The sequence below is a fragment of the Oncorhynchus keta genome, chromosome 14 (genome assembly GCF_023373465.1).
Source record: "Oncorhynchus keta strain PuntledgeMale-10-30-2019 chromosome 14, Oket_V2, whole genome shotgun sequence".
Classification (NCBI taxonomy): Eukaryota; Metazoa; Chordata; class Actinopteri; order Salmoniformes; family Salmonidae; genus Oncorhynchus; species Oncorhynchus keta.
This window is the reverse complement of record NC_068434.1, coordinates 58,929,753-58,944,436: the sequence shown is the minus strand read 5'-3', so window position 1 is coordinate 58,944,436 and position 14,684 is coordinate 58,929,753. Positions and strand designations below refer to the sequence as shown.

At 40.8% G+C, this 14,684-nt stretch overlaps 1 protein-coding gene and 1 long non-coding RNA gene across 19 annotated transcripts in view; one reads left to right on the top strand and one right to left on the bottom strand.

Moving 5' to 3' along the window:
- LOC118393711 (uncharacterized) overlaps window positions 1-14,684 on the top strand; it is a 63,520-nt gene that overhangs the window by 16,030 nt on the left and 32,806 nt on the right. For both annotated transcript variants that reach the window (XR_008064142.1, XR_008064141.1), the window contains exons 2-3: window positions 2,205-2,302; window positions 2,501-3,195. This is a non-coding gene — a long non-coding RNA (uncharacterized LOC118393711). The remainder of the gene's footprint in view (window positions 1-2,204; window positions 2,303-2,500; window positions 3,196-14,684) is intronic.
- Window positions 3,194-8,468, bottom strand: fgf3 (fibroblast growth factor 3). Of its 17 annotated transcripts, XR_008064135.1 has the most exons (5): window positions 7,833-8,468; window positions 6,208-6,311; window positions 4,094-5,547; window positions 3,926-4,009; window positions 3,194-3,757 (listed from the first exon to the last, which is right to left on the bottom strand). XR_008064135.1 is itself a non-coding variant. In XM_035786721.2 (3 exons), exons 1-3 carry the CDS (start codon window positions 8,107-8,109, stop codon window positions 5,161-5,163), a joined length of 768 nt encoding a protein of 255 aa, XP_035642614.1. In that variant the 5' UTR covers window positions 8,110-8,468; the 3' UTR covers window positions 3,194-5,160. The 17 variants fall into 17 exon arrangements, 5 of the variants coding, with proteins under 5 accessions (XP_035642614.1, XP_052317993.1, XP_052317994.1 ...); XR_008064129.1 differs by lacking the exon at window positions 3,926-4,009 and having other exon boundaries at window positions 4,010-5,547; XR_008064136.1 differs by lacking the exon at window positions 3,926-4,009 and having other exon boundaries at window positions 3,194-3,715.

Sequence of the window (14,684 nt, the reverse complement as noted above, 5' to 3'; positions counted from 1 at the left end):
TTTGCTCAAATTATGACTTGCTGTTCATAAACTCATTATTGATTTAATATAGGTCACATTTCGTGTCGTATATACGCGTTTGATGTTTCAAAGGAAAAGTATTTGCACTCCATATATTTGCTGAAAAATCCAAATTGGTGCCACATTTGATGTGCATTGCTTCATTTTTACAATCGTTGTTTAGCGGAAAAGTATAAAACGTTTAATGTTAATGTTTCACGTTTTATAAACGTTTGGGCTAAATAATAAATTGCAAAAAATAGATATATTTTGTCCTTTTCTGTAAAGCGTGTGTATTATTAGGAAACCACTAGCCTAACGTCCTACCCCTAGGGTGCAGTGTCTACAAGTTAACACAATAGATGATTTCCATAGATGGGGAAAAGGGAGTCTCGGCTTCCTTACCTGTGATAGCCTATGGCTTATCCCACCCGTCTGCCGTAGTTGTGGAATAAAAGGCCTTCAATCGCTGGATGTCATTACAGGTTTTACCGCGTCGACTGTGGGAGGGGAAGTTTGCTAGCGCGCTAATGAGCATCTCCCCTTGACATGGCGACACATTGTGTTGTGCGGGTCAACAGAAGTCGCCCGGTCGAGACGCAAACTCTAACTACTGAGCTTTTGTTTACTTGCTTAATGCCACTGAACTAACAAGAGCGCCATGTGCCTGAATAGATGTTCTGCGGGAGCACGGAGGGGAACAGGAGAAAAAACATGATCTGTGTGGGAATATGCGGAAGGGGCCAAACTGCATGGTAGCCTAAATTTCTACAATTGAAATCAGTTTGAACTCCTGATTTCTGTATGCTTCCTATTAGGTTGAATGAACATGTCCCATAAAGCCGATATCAACATTTAATTGGAGGGTATCAACAATTCATTTAAAAACGTTGTACTATGTTTGTGGACCGGGTGTAATTGTGGGTCTAAAATATAGGCCTGACGAATAACTGCAACTTGGTTATCATGGCAGACTAGGCTACAACCTTTACATGCAAATTAAATTAATCCTGTCTCTTTATTTTCCTCTTACAAAATGCCAGTGTGTCACACATTGATGATGGGTTAATTATACTGAACAGAAATATAAACGCAACATGTAAAGTGTTGGTCCCGTGTTTCATGGTGCTGAAATAAAATATCCCAGAAATGTTCTATATGAACAAAAAGCTTGCTTCTCTCAAATGTTGTTCACAAATTTGTATACATCCCTGTTAGTGAGCATTTCTCCTTTCCCAAGATAATCCATCAACCTGACAGGTGTGGCATATCAATAAGTTGATTTAACAGCATGATAACACAGGTGCACCTTGTGTAGGATACAATAAAAGGCTACTCTAAAATGTGCAGTTTTGTCACACAACACAATGCCACAGAAGTCTCAAGTTTTGAGGGTGCGTGCAATTGGCATGCTGACTGCAGGAATGTCCACCAGAGCTGTTGCCAGATAATGTTAATTTCTCGACCATAAGCCGCCTTCAATGTAATTTTAGAGAATTTGGCAGTACGTCCAATCAGCCTCACAACCGCAGGCCACATATAACCACTCCAGCCCAGGACTTCCACATCGGGCTTCTTCACCTGCGGGATCGTCTGAGACCAACCACCTGGACAGCTGATGAAACTGAGGAGTATTTCTGTCTGTAATTAAGACCTTTTTGTGGAGAAAAACTCAGTCTAATTGGCTGGGCCTGGCTCTCCAGTAGGTGGGCCTGGCTTCCAATTAGGTGGGCCTATTGTTGCTCCCCTGCTCAGTCATGTGAAATCCATAGATTAGGGCCTAATACATTTATTTCAATTGACTGATTTCCTTATCAACTGTAACTCAATGAAATTGTTGCATTTATATTTTTGTTCAGTATATATAATTCTCGTCTAATGCTCTCTTGGGAAATATATATTTTCGTCAGCCAGCGGATATTAGGCTACATCAGAATGTAGATTTTATTGTCCGGCTGATAAATGCATATCTTTGTAGGGTGACTGCTTAGCCTATGGAGATGAAGATAAGATTTGTCCCGTCAGATTAGACAAGATGCAGCTGAGAGTTGAAAATAGGACAGTGGGCGGGGAAAGGCGAAGGCTAATTCAAGTACTTCCACTTATCTGAAGTCCCACATTCCTGTTGAGTAATATTAGAGTTTGGCATTCATAACAAACTATAGCAACGTGTTACACTTTCTATCACACGGTTTCTTTTTCAGGAGGGATTGCCTTGTTTATTGGATCTGAGGCTTTGGTCGACCCAGGTTCCCCCAGAGACGTTCTATTGTCATGCTCAGGAAGCTTTCAGAACCTCACGGTATAGGATAACACTTATTTTATATGCTCCTACAGATTGAGCAGCGCAAAGTCAGTGGTTGGTTGCTAGGTTCAGTTTTTCATCTAAACTTCAATTGAGCAGTCAATGACCAGATTCAGTGCTTGCAATTTTTTTAAACACTCAATTTGAAATAAATATCTTACTGTATCCCTAACACTTTTTCTCTCATTAAAACAGGTGCAGTCACTCTGAATGAGTGAGAAGGGTACAGCACACAGAAGGGATTGGTTCCCCTGAGAGAGTTCCATTATGCTGGAAGGCCATGAGAGCCATTCTACTTCAGGACTGTGGGACCACACTATTTTGGAATGACGAAAGCAAGCTACAAAGTCCTGGTACTTGAAAATAAAGAAACAACCATTCAGCTTCTAAAATGTACATGTTGCCATCAGTAGCCTATATTATTTAGAAACCGTAAACCTTACATTGACAGAAGTAACTCTGATGCTAAAATTAGACCTCCCTCTTAACCCCATAATCCCTTTCAAACACAATGTGTACAGGTTAAACATTTCCACATGACATTAATCCAAATACTTAATAGTTTATTGTTTACATGTTACAGTGTTCACTATAGCCTCATGACTCAACATTCACCGTAAAATAATTGATTGGTGGTGAGAGAAATCATGACAATTACATATTTGTGTTAACATGGAGTGGAATAAAGTTGTATCCTCCATGCTCTGAACAGAACAGCAATCTATGAGTAACATGGAAGGCCAAAGCTAGGTTCTACCTGGTGTAGGAACAGTGAGGTCAGGACTGACAGATGAACCCAACCTGGGGTGAAGTGCAAAACATGGTCATGGGCAGGACAAGACTGAGTCTGCTGAGTGGTCTCATTCCCCAAAAAATTGACAGAGGATTCGGTAAGTACATTTGATGTAGTTTGTCTATTCAGTTGTACTAGCTAGTTACACCAATTAACAAAACATGGTAATGTTTGACAAGTCAGATTGACCATTTTGTTTTGACAATATCTATTGTTTGAGTGAGGGGCACGCCTGGTTGGTTACAACAAAGTTTTTACAAATTATAACATTGGTAAATGTAGAAACAATCTCATCAATAATTTAAACACAGGTACCAAATAAATATTCATATCATTAGTAATATACAAAGTACTTCTCGCAGTTTACAGACAGTAAGTATAATAAGTACATTTCAAAATAAATTGTTCCCATGTCTGTTTTTACTTGTTTTCTTTTTATGTTCGTATGAAAAAGTGCTTTGCTGTATTTCTATTTCTCTGGAGCATACCACCTCCTTGGTATCTGTAAGCACTAGAATGATGGAGCATACCATCTCCTTGGTATCTGTAAGCACTAGAATGATGGAGCATACCACCTCCTTGGTATCTGTAAGCACTAGAATGATGGAGCACACCACCTCCTTGGTATCTGTAAGCACTAGAATGATGGAGAATACCACCTCCTTTGTATCTGTAAGCACCAGAATGATGGAGCACACCACCTACTTGGTATCTGTAAGCACTAGAATGATGGAGCACACCACCACCTTGGTATCTGTAAGCACTAGAATGATGGAGCATACCACCTCCTTGGTATCTGTAAGCACTAGAATGATGGAGCACACCACCTCCTTGGTATCTGTAAGCACCAGAATGATGGAGCACACCACCTACTTGGTATCTGTAAGCACTAGAATGATGGAGCACACCACCTCCTTGGTATCTGTAAGCACCAGAATGATGGAGCACACCACCTACTTGGTATCTGTAAGCACTAGAATGATGGAGCATACCACCTCCTTGGTATCTGTAAGCACTAGAATGATGGAGCACACCACCTCCTTGGTATCTGTAAGCACCAGAATGATGGAGCACACCACCTCCTTGGTATCTGTAAGCACTAGAATGATGGAGCAGACCACCTCCTTGGTATCTGTAAGCACTAGAATGATGGAGAATACCACCTCCTTGGTATCTGTAAGCACCAGAATGATGGAGCACACCACCTACTTGGTATCTGTAAGCACTAGAATGATGGAGCACACCACCTCCTTGGTATCTGTAAGCACTAGAATGATGGAGCACACCACCTCCTTGGTATCTGTAAGCACTAGAATGATGGAGCATACCACCTCCTTGGTATCTGTAAGCACTAGAATGATGGAGCACACCACCTCCTTGGTATCTGTAAGCACTAGAATGATGGAGCATAACACCACCGTGGTATCTGTAAGCACTAGAATGATGGAGCACACCACCTCCTTGGTATCTGTAAGCACTTGAATGATGGAGCACACCACCTCATTGGTATCTGTAAGCACTTGAATGATGTCCAGTTCTTACACGCACTCATTTTCCCACATTAAAGCTGCTGATAAATGAAACTGATATTAAAAAATAACTGTACACATATAAACATACATTATTTATGATCTTTAAAAAGTTCCACAAGAACACAAAAACAACTTTTTCCAGGTAATACAACAGTTGGAAGATATCCAGCTGTATTGACTTTCGTTGCATTCACAAGTGTATGTACAAAACAAAGACAAAACGTAACATCCTTTCATACTTGTGTGTTGGTAGCTCGAACTTCAGATATATGTGCCTAACTCGAATTCCCAGGCAAATCTTGTGTTGGTATTGCAATAGTTGTAGGGGATGGTTCGAGTTGCATGTATGCCAAGCAAGGATTTTGGAGGGAGCTTGTACAACAAAGTATAGTTGTGCTGCCACTGGCTGATCCAAGTATCTAAGGCAGATATTTCAGTAAGTTCATTTTTGGTCAGTTTCATGTGCCGTGAACTGTTGTTCCTTAGCGGAGAAATGGGGCCTACTGCTCTCGGGCAGTGGCTAGTGTCAGTCAGTCACCAGGCCTCTTGGTTCTACCCTTTCTTCCCCTGACCCGGTGTCTCCGTCTCCGGTGCTCAGCCCGGCCCATAGGGGGACTCTGCTGTCCAGCTGGGTGCCTCTGGCTGTCACGGAGCTTTCGCACCATCTCATGGTCCTTATTGCCTAGCACTCGAGGCAGGAAAAGGGAGGCTTTGTCAGTGCTGCGCGTCTTAAAGCCCCTCCTTGGCCGGCCTTTCCCATTGATGGACACATACCACTGCCTCTTGGCACTGGCTCGTCGTTTGCCACTGCCACCCCCTGCAGGGGGCTGCAGGGTGGAGTGGTGTCTTGAAGCATAGGTGTTGTAGCCCAGCTCATGAATCCGCTCCAGGAACTCACACTCCTGGTTGAACACATCCTGAAAGAGAAAGAAAATGTTGATTTAACCTTTCATCATGGTCAGCCTTCCATCATTGTCAATCAGTCCTTTCATTAATCCTTCATGTATGGCCCTGGACCATCTATGAAATCACAATTTCACATGATTACTGCATAAGCTATTCAATTATGCCTCCTTGATTCACTGACACACACACACACACACACACACACACACACACACGTTTGTTTTGCTATCTTTGTGAGGACCAAGCAATTGATTCCCATTCAAAATACTATTTTCCCTAACCCTAATTCTAAGAGAAACCACTAAGCCTAAAATATACAAATTTTCCTTGTGCGGACCAGCGATTTGTCCCTACTTGTGAGGACTTCTGGTCCCCACAAAGATAGTAAAACCAAACACAGACACCCCCACAAACACATTCCATTTGATTGGTCATATTGCCTTGCAATGCTGGGCTGCTTCAAACTCTTGAACTAGAGCAGTGACCAATTAGTTGGAGAAGTCGCACAAACCTCACGTAAGAGAGGTTGTTTAGGGAAATCCCTACAGTTTGGTGCGGTTTTACGCAAGATAAACACCACAGTGGCTAGATGGAGTCAAATAGCGCTCCTTTTTACCCGAATCCTCTAAATGCATATCTAGATATCTTGGCAAATGTGACATAACACTTACCGAGGCGTATAGACGTCCTTTATCATTCATGGCCAGATATCTCCCGGAAAATATCCCCTTTATCGCTACCACTCCAACATCAACTGCTGTGATCTCCATGATGCCTGAGAAGATGAGACCAAATGTTATGCATTGATGCATTCTGAAGAACATTTACGTCCAGCTATAGGAGTAGTCGTACTCTCCTTCATGACGCTATCATTTTGATGACATGCAGTGGCTCCGAAGTTCTTGGGCTACATTACGCATAGAAAAACGTTGGATTTATCTGGATAATAAACGTTACGCGTTTTGGTTAAATGTCGGATGTGGAAATACAACGACTATGAAATGTCAATAAAATAGCCCGTACTGTGTATCTTTTTTTAAATTTTTGGTTGAAATGGTTGGTTGAAATCATTTTGATAAATGTTTTATTTATTTCACCTCTATTTAACCAGGTAGGCAAGTTGAGAACAAGTTCTCATTTACAATTGCGACCTGGCCAAATGAAGATTGAAAAATATTACGTTTGGGTTTATTTGCTCTATCCTCATCCATTGATTTAGTCTGTAGGGTATTCAGTGGTTTCTGGTAATCGTCTTTGATTGGATAAATGCATCCGCTACGACTCAGCTATTGTGTCTCTCAGTCTGTTTAATTCTGATGTTCATATGGAAATAGGCCTCATTTTAGTGTTTGGGGTTGGCTAATGGGAGCTCTGTTGTCTGATACGTGACTAGGCCTAAGTGTTTAAATAAAACAGAGAACAAGTGTCCTCTGGTCACGTTTTCAAAGATATACAAACATGATTACACTGCCCAAGTCAAAGAGGAAACCATTCAGTATACCAATTATCTGTGAACACCGTAATCTTGACCCTGATGAAGTAGCCTGGGGGCAGTTTACTTGCGGAACAGCGGGAAGTGATCAGTTCGGTAAAGATTGCTTCACAAGCTTACCTACCGGTGTTGTCGTCTATATGATCTACTGTACCCCATAGGCTAATACTGTTTTATAGAGAGCATGCCTAACCTATTTTAAACCAATGTTGTCCCACAGAGGCAAATATATACACTTTACGGTCACAGCTTTAGCTATAGGTATCAAGATATACACACACTTTTCTACATCTTTAATGAAAAAAGTGGGAGCCAAATGTAGGCTATAGGCTACCACCTTAATACAGCTATGAATGAAAATCTAGTTCAAATCGCATGGAATGATACTTCCAACGCCACACAATTAAAACAAAGTATTAAATTCAACATATTTCCTTTATAATTAAGTTATTAAAATATGTATAAAGATGGTGTTCATTAACCACATGAGATCTTCAATATAAAAAAAATGTATACACTCTTAGAAAAAAAGGTTCTGGATAGAACCAAAAAGGGTTATATTGCTTGCTTCATGTATTATGGTACCCCTAAAGGTTTATATGTTTATAGAAATAACCCTTTGATCAGAACCCTTGGGTTCCATAGGGTTTAATATGGAACCAATTTCGGTTCATGGTAGAACCTTAAGGGGTGCCATATGAAGCAAGCATATAACCATGCTTGGTTCTACCCCAAACCTTTTTTTATACGTGTAGGCTACACATATATAAAGGAAATACAACATTAATTATAGCCTATACTTACTTAACTGGTTGTTTTCCTCAAGAGAACCGTCTATTTTCCCGCTTGGATGTATTTGCAAATGATATTTAGTTGCACAGTAAAGTTTTCTGCATCTTGGTGCTCCTCCGAGGTGCTCGTAGACTCCACCGCGTCCCCCAGCATCTCTCCTCTGCCTTGGGTCACACGCCTGGCCAATGGCACAAGGCGCCCCTGAAGTCCTAGCACGCCTCGGCGACAGATAATCCTGCTTGCTTTGGTCCAAGAAACTCAGCAACAACAGGAGCTGAATTATAACCATTGTGGCATGGCTGTATATCGTAAGATTCTGGCAAGAATGGATAGAAATGGCATCCGGGGTCCCATTAAAGAGTTGGCGTTTGCCTTTGCTGTCGTGTCGGCAAAACGCAACGATCCTGCCCACGAAACATTGGCAAGTAGAAGTGCTCCTCTGCAGTCTCTTTATCTGAAGTGATTTGGTGAAGCCGTGGTCATCGATTCGAGCCGGCGCGTTGACTACAGTGTGGTCTCGTCCTGGCGTTGTCGTCACCTTTGCTCTCCCTACAGAGGACTGCAAAAACTGCTGGATCCTACAAGAAGCCTATCGTGAGATTTCGCTGATCGACAGCGTCCACAGATCTAAAAGAACCTTCCAGTGACAATAGCCTGAACTCCGACCAATTGATACAAAGGAAAGGGGGAGGCAAGGTATCAATCAGCCTTGTGTGAATCAAGAGAGTGCAGCGTGGATAAAATTACACAGCATTACACACAGTGGCTTATTGCGGAAAACCGCATTTCAAAGAGCGTGCCATCTGATGGCAGGGGTTTCCTCTGAACTCCTCTTTTGAAATATAAAAAAAAAAACTAATTATACATCCCACATTATACACTGTGGTTTAAGACATGTGCGCATATCCAAGTGCCCTATCAATTCAGTCTAACAGGTGAAGGTAAGAGTCTTACATAAAAGTTTGAAGATGTTTTTGTTTATTTTCAATTATCCTAACCAAGGATCAGAGAACCAACTTTTTAGGGTTCAGTTTCTTAGGGCCTGTTAGGTCCATTTTAAAATAGTGTCTCTCATAATATTATAAATTAGGCTAGGGTTTTGTTTAAGTGGTTTGATAAATTGAATCTAACTGAGCGTTTCAGAGCATTTCATTTGTTTGCCCATGCCTTCGGGTTTGTCAATTTTTGCATAATTAGGTTACATTTCAGACATTTTCCTAATGGATTTTGATCAGATAATCTAACCAGCCTAATTTATGTGTTGTTTCATACTCTCAAATAATCGGAATATATTCGTTTAAATATTCATTTCAGTCATTTTTAGGGTGGTCCAAATATCTCAAGTGACTGTCCTACCAATTTATTAACGCTAGCAGGTGTCATTTAAAGATTACGCAATACATCTATTTTTATGAGCTCTAGTATTTTATCATTTGTCCGAATCTTTGTATTGGTGAGATACTTTCACAACGGAATCTTCAAGCAGTGTGCTTCTGATGGAGAGCATCGCCTATCCAAATAACGCATGAAACGCACGGGTACGGAGTGGCAAGCAACAGAATAACTTTTCGGAAACGACCTTTTGTCAGACCGATAGCCTCAGAATTTCGTATCATCGCCATCCCGGAGAGCAAACCGTTAATTCCATTTTGACTTAACAATCGAAAGCTTTTTCTGTAAATCAAAAGATGGAGCATAAACTTTTCATGATATATTTCCAGAATATTTGAATACGCGGAGAAGCACCATTATTGGCATTAATCCAATGTTTGCGTCCCCATTACGGTCAACACTTTTTATCTCCTTCTGCACAATATGCTCATTCATTCCTCTGTCCCAGGCTATTCAATTCCTAATATTAAGGATCCGGCTATGTTGTAGCGGTGGGCGGAAGAGTAACACGCAAATGACTTCTGCCAAAATTGCTTCCATCTTGTTCATATTATGGTCACTATTCTCGTAATTAGCACAGTCTACCAATCTCTCTGCCCTTTGGCGCTAATCGAGAGAATGCTATGAAGGCCATAGTTCAAAACTCCCTAAGGAGTGAACTTTTAAAATGTGTCTTCCCTTCGAATACGGTATTGTGGTACCCCTGTCTGTCAAATATAAGTAGTTTACTAGTCAATAGAAAGGTGGCCATAACATATTCAGCATTGCGCATCGTAGACGCCTGCGAGTCAGACAACATACAAAAACATCAGCCAACCAATGTATTTCATACGCTGTGCTGGTGACTTTCTGAGAGAGACTGTCTTGATGTGGCTTGATTCTGACAGATGTTGGGTTGCTGGGACTTAAGATGTGGTCCGTTATTTCTTTCAGAAAGTATTTTAATTATGGTCTACAGCAGCTCACAAAGCATATCCGTAATAATCTGTATGAACGGTCTGATTTTCGCAACACACACACACAGACAGACAGACACACAGACGAAGGAGAGGAAGGAAGAGATGGACTGAATGGTTGATGCCCAAATTATTCTTTAAAAAAAGTTTAATGTTAGAAAACGTAGGTCAAATCAATAATGAGTTTGTCACGATCTTTCACAGTGTTTGATCGATCTTTCATCAAACCTTTTGGAATAAAGACCCCTTTAAATTGGGCATAATCCATTTTTAACAACTGAACCAGACTGTAAATGTCCGGCTTGATTATATGGCTAGATTTGGTTGTGTTTTGGTTATGGTTCTCCAGTAAGTTAAAGGAATAATCCACTCAAAAATTGTGTTTTGGTATGTTTTTCATTAGTCCACTGTTGATACACTCCCAACATGTTTTGCATGTCTGCAATCATTCTTTCAAGATAAAGGAATTTTAAAAAGCACATTGTAACCTGCTGCATCATCATGCAAAACATGTTGGGAGTTTGTCAACAATGAACTAATGAACAAAATAAATATATATATTCATTTTTATGAGTGGATTATTCCGTTAAACAACGTGTCATCTCCATGATCCATTTGGTTAAATGTGTTAGCAAGACTGCTTCATGATATACCACACTCTTAGAAAAAAAGGTTCTGAATAGAACCAAAAATGGTTCTATGCTTGCTTCATATATATGGCATCCCGTAAGGTTCTATACATGTAGAACCGAAATTGGTTGCATATAGAACCCTACATGGAACCCAAGGGTTCTATATGAAACCAATTTTGGTTCATTGAAAAGAACCCATTGGGTTCTGATCAAAGAACTCTACAAAAATATTTTATATAGAACCTTTTAGGGGTGCCATATATGAAGCAAGCAATCAAACCCTTTTTGGGTCTATCAATAACCTTTTTTTTCAAAGAGTATGTATCCATTTGATCCAAAACAATGCTATATAAAGGGCAACCTACACATACATTTGAACCTTATAACTTGAAAAATGAAAGCAAGAATTTCAGAGCTTCTTTTTTAATTGACCCCAAATTCCCCAAAAAGTACACAATAGTGTATTTTCTGACATTATAAAGGTTATTAGCCACAGGTCCTTTTCTTGGCCCATTTGCAGAAAAAAAGGAGGTACCAATAATCCAGACCAAATCAAAGTGACCTTTGAACCTTTTTTGCTGTACTTTTTCTCATGGCATGGTTTCTTTAGTGAGCTAGTGATCTGAGGGCCCGGCCAAGGCTGTAGCCACTTTCCCAGATGGGAATGCCTCTCGTCCCCGGACAAATCACTGCTGAGCCTCTTTTGTCCACTTTTACTTTGATCTCACCTGCTTGTCAGAGACTAAGAAAGAACTCCCGTACAGTTTGAGCGCATTGCAAACAAATTGGCAACAATTTTCTTCTCTCAACCCCTTTAATCCAAGTTGGTTTGAAAATGTTAACCCTAGTTTTGCATCCACATTGATTTTCTGCAACACTTTATGTGATTGTAAAATTATTTTTAAACAGAACATGATTCAGATTTATTTTGTAATAGACTGTGGGAAGTTAGTCATCTACTATATATTTCTTCTGATGGAGTTTAACCACCAAATCTTAGTTTAGATTTTAGATAGTATGGTTGTGGTCCTATTTGTATTAACTGGCTACATTTGAAATTGTGAATGTTAGACAGCATTGAAATTATATCACGTCTTTTAGGGTGCCCTATTACTGCCATGTAAATGGACAGATAGTTGCGGAGTATAAAAATATATTTTAACCACAGATTTATCAAAATAATTTGTTCTAAAATAGTATCTGGGGCACTGGAGCAAGACTCATTGAATGAGTGGTTGCCACAGCATCTGTGCTGGAGTTTGATGTGGATTACCAACCTCTCTCTCAATATCTATGTTTGCCGTGTTTTCTACTGACATACTGCAGGAAAAGCTCTGACGATCTCTGTATATATGTCATATTGGTGCTCAGGTTCAGTGGTGAGCCTTTGACATGCATTTGTTTATTTGAAGGACGACACAAGGGATGCTCTTTTTATTATGAGAAGTAGGTCTATTACAAAGCCACTTCAAACTGTAGGTGCAACCACTGCAGTAAGGAGCAAGCACTTAGGAGATGCAAGAACATAATATTGGTGTTACCTTCATGCACATTTTCCCTTGTGCAGGTTAACTCTGATATTGTGATATCAATGAGCTGGATACCGCCATAAGCAAATGTGAAAACACTCATCCAGAGGCAGTGCTCCTAGTGGCCGGGGACTTTAATGCAGAGAAACTTAAATCAGTTTGACCAAATTTCTATCGGAAAAAAATTCTTGACCGCCATTACTCCACACTCAGAGACACGTACAAAGCTCTCCCTTGCCCTTCATTTGGAAAATCTGGCCACAATTCTATCCTCCTGATTCCTGCTTACAAGTACAAATTAAAGCAGGAATAACCAGTGACTCTGGTCTATAAAAAAAGTGGTCAGATGAAGCAGACGCTAAACTATAGAACTGTTTTGCTAGCACAGACTGGAATATGTTCCGGGAATCTTCTGATGGCATTGAGGAATACACCACCTCAGTCACTGGCTTTATCAATAAGTGCATCAAGGACGTTGTCCCCACAGTGACTGTACGTACCTACCCCAACCAGAAGCCATGGATTACAGGCAACATTCGCACTGAGCTAAAGGGTAGAGCTGCCCTTTTCAAGGAGCGGGACTCTAACCCAGAAGCTTATAAGAACTCTCGCTATGCTCTCTGACGAACCATCAAACAGGAAAGCGTTAATACAGGACTAAGATTGAATCGTAGTACACTGACGCTTGCAAACTATTACAGACTACAAAGTGAAGCACAGCTAAGAGCTGCCCAGTGACACTAGCCTACCAAAAGAGCTAATTAACTTTTGTGCTCGCTTTGAGGCAAGCAACAGTGAAACATGCATGAGAGCATCAGCTGTTCCGGACGACTGTGAGATCACTCTCCACAGCCGATATGAGGAAGACCTTTTAAACAGGTCAACATTCACAAGGCCGCAAACCCAGACGGATTACCAGGACGTGTACTCCGAGCATGCGCTTACCAACTGGCAAGTGTCTTCACTGACACTTTCATCTTCTCAATTTCTGAGTCTGTAATACCAACGTGTTTCAAGCAGACCACCATAGTCCTTGTGCCCAAGAACACTAAGGTAACCTGCCTAAATGATTACCGACCCGTAGCACTCACATCTGAAGCCATAAAAATGCTTTGAAAGGCTGGTCATGGCTCACATCAACACCATTATCCCAGAAACCCTAGACCCACTCCAATTTGCATACCACACCAACAGATGATATGATCTCTATTGCACTCCACACTGCCCTTCCACACCTGGACAAAAGGAACACCTACAGTTGAAGTCAGAAGTTTACATACACCTTAGCCAAATACATTTCAAACTCCGTTTCACAATTTCTGACATTTAATCCAAGTAAAAATACCCTGTTTTAGGTCAGTCACTTTATTTAAAGAATGTGAAATTTCAGAATAATGGTAGTGATGTATTTCATCACTTTCCCAGTTGGTCAGAAGTTTACATGCACTCAATTAGTATTTGGTAGCATTGCCTTGAACTTGGGTCAAACGTATCGGGTAGCCTTCCACAAGCTTCCCACAATAAGTTGGGTGAATTTTGGCCCATTCCTCCTGACAGAGCTGGTGTATCAGACAGGTTTGTAGGCCACCTTGCTTGCACATTCATTTTCAGTTCTGCCAACACATTTTCTTTGGGATGGTGTTCTTTGTGATGGCCACTCCAATACCTTGACTTTGTTGTCCTTATACCATTTTGCCACAACTTTGGAAGTATGCTTGGGGTCATTGTCCATTTGGAAGACCCATTTGCGACCAAGCTTTAACTTCCTGACTGATGTCTTAAGATGTTGCTTCAATATATCCACATCATTTTCCTACCTCATGATGCCATCTATTTTGTGAAGTGCACCAGTCACTCCTGCAGCAAAGCACCCCCACAACATGATGCTGCCATCCCCATGTTTTAAGGTTGGGATGGTACGTTCATCTCTAGCAGACAGAACGAATCTCCTTCCTGAGTGGTATGACGGCTGTGTGGTCCCATGGTGTTTATACTTGCGTACTATTGTTTGTACAGATGCACGTGGTACCTTCAGGCATGTGGAAATCGCTCCCAATGATGAACCAGACTTGTGGAGGTCCACAATTATTTTTCTGAGATCTTGGCTGATTTCTTTTGATTTTCCCATGATGTCAAGCAGAGGCACTGATTTTGTAGGTAGGCCTTGAAATACATCCACAGGTACACCTCCAATTGACTCAAATTATGTCAATTAGCCTATCAGAAGCTTCTAAAGCCATGACACCATTTTCTGGAATTTTCCAAGCTGTTTTAAAGGCACATTCAACTTAGTGTATGTAAACTTCTGACTCACTGGAATTGTGATACAGTGAATTATAAGTGAAATAATCTGTC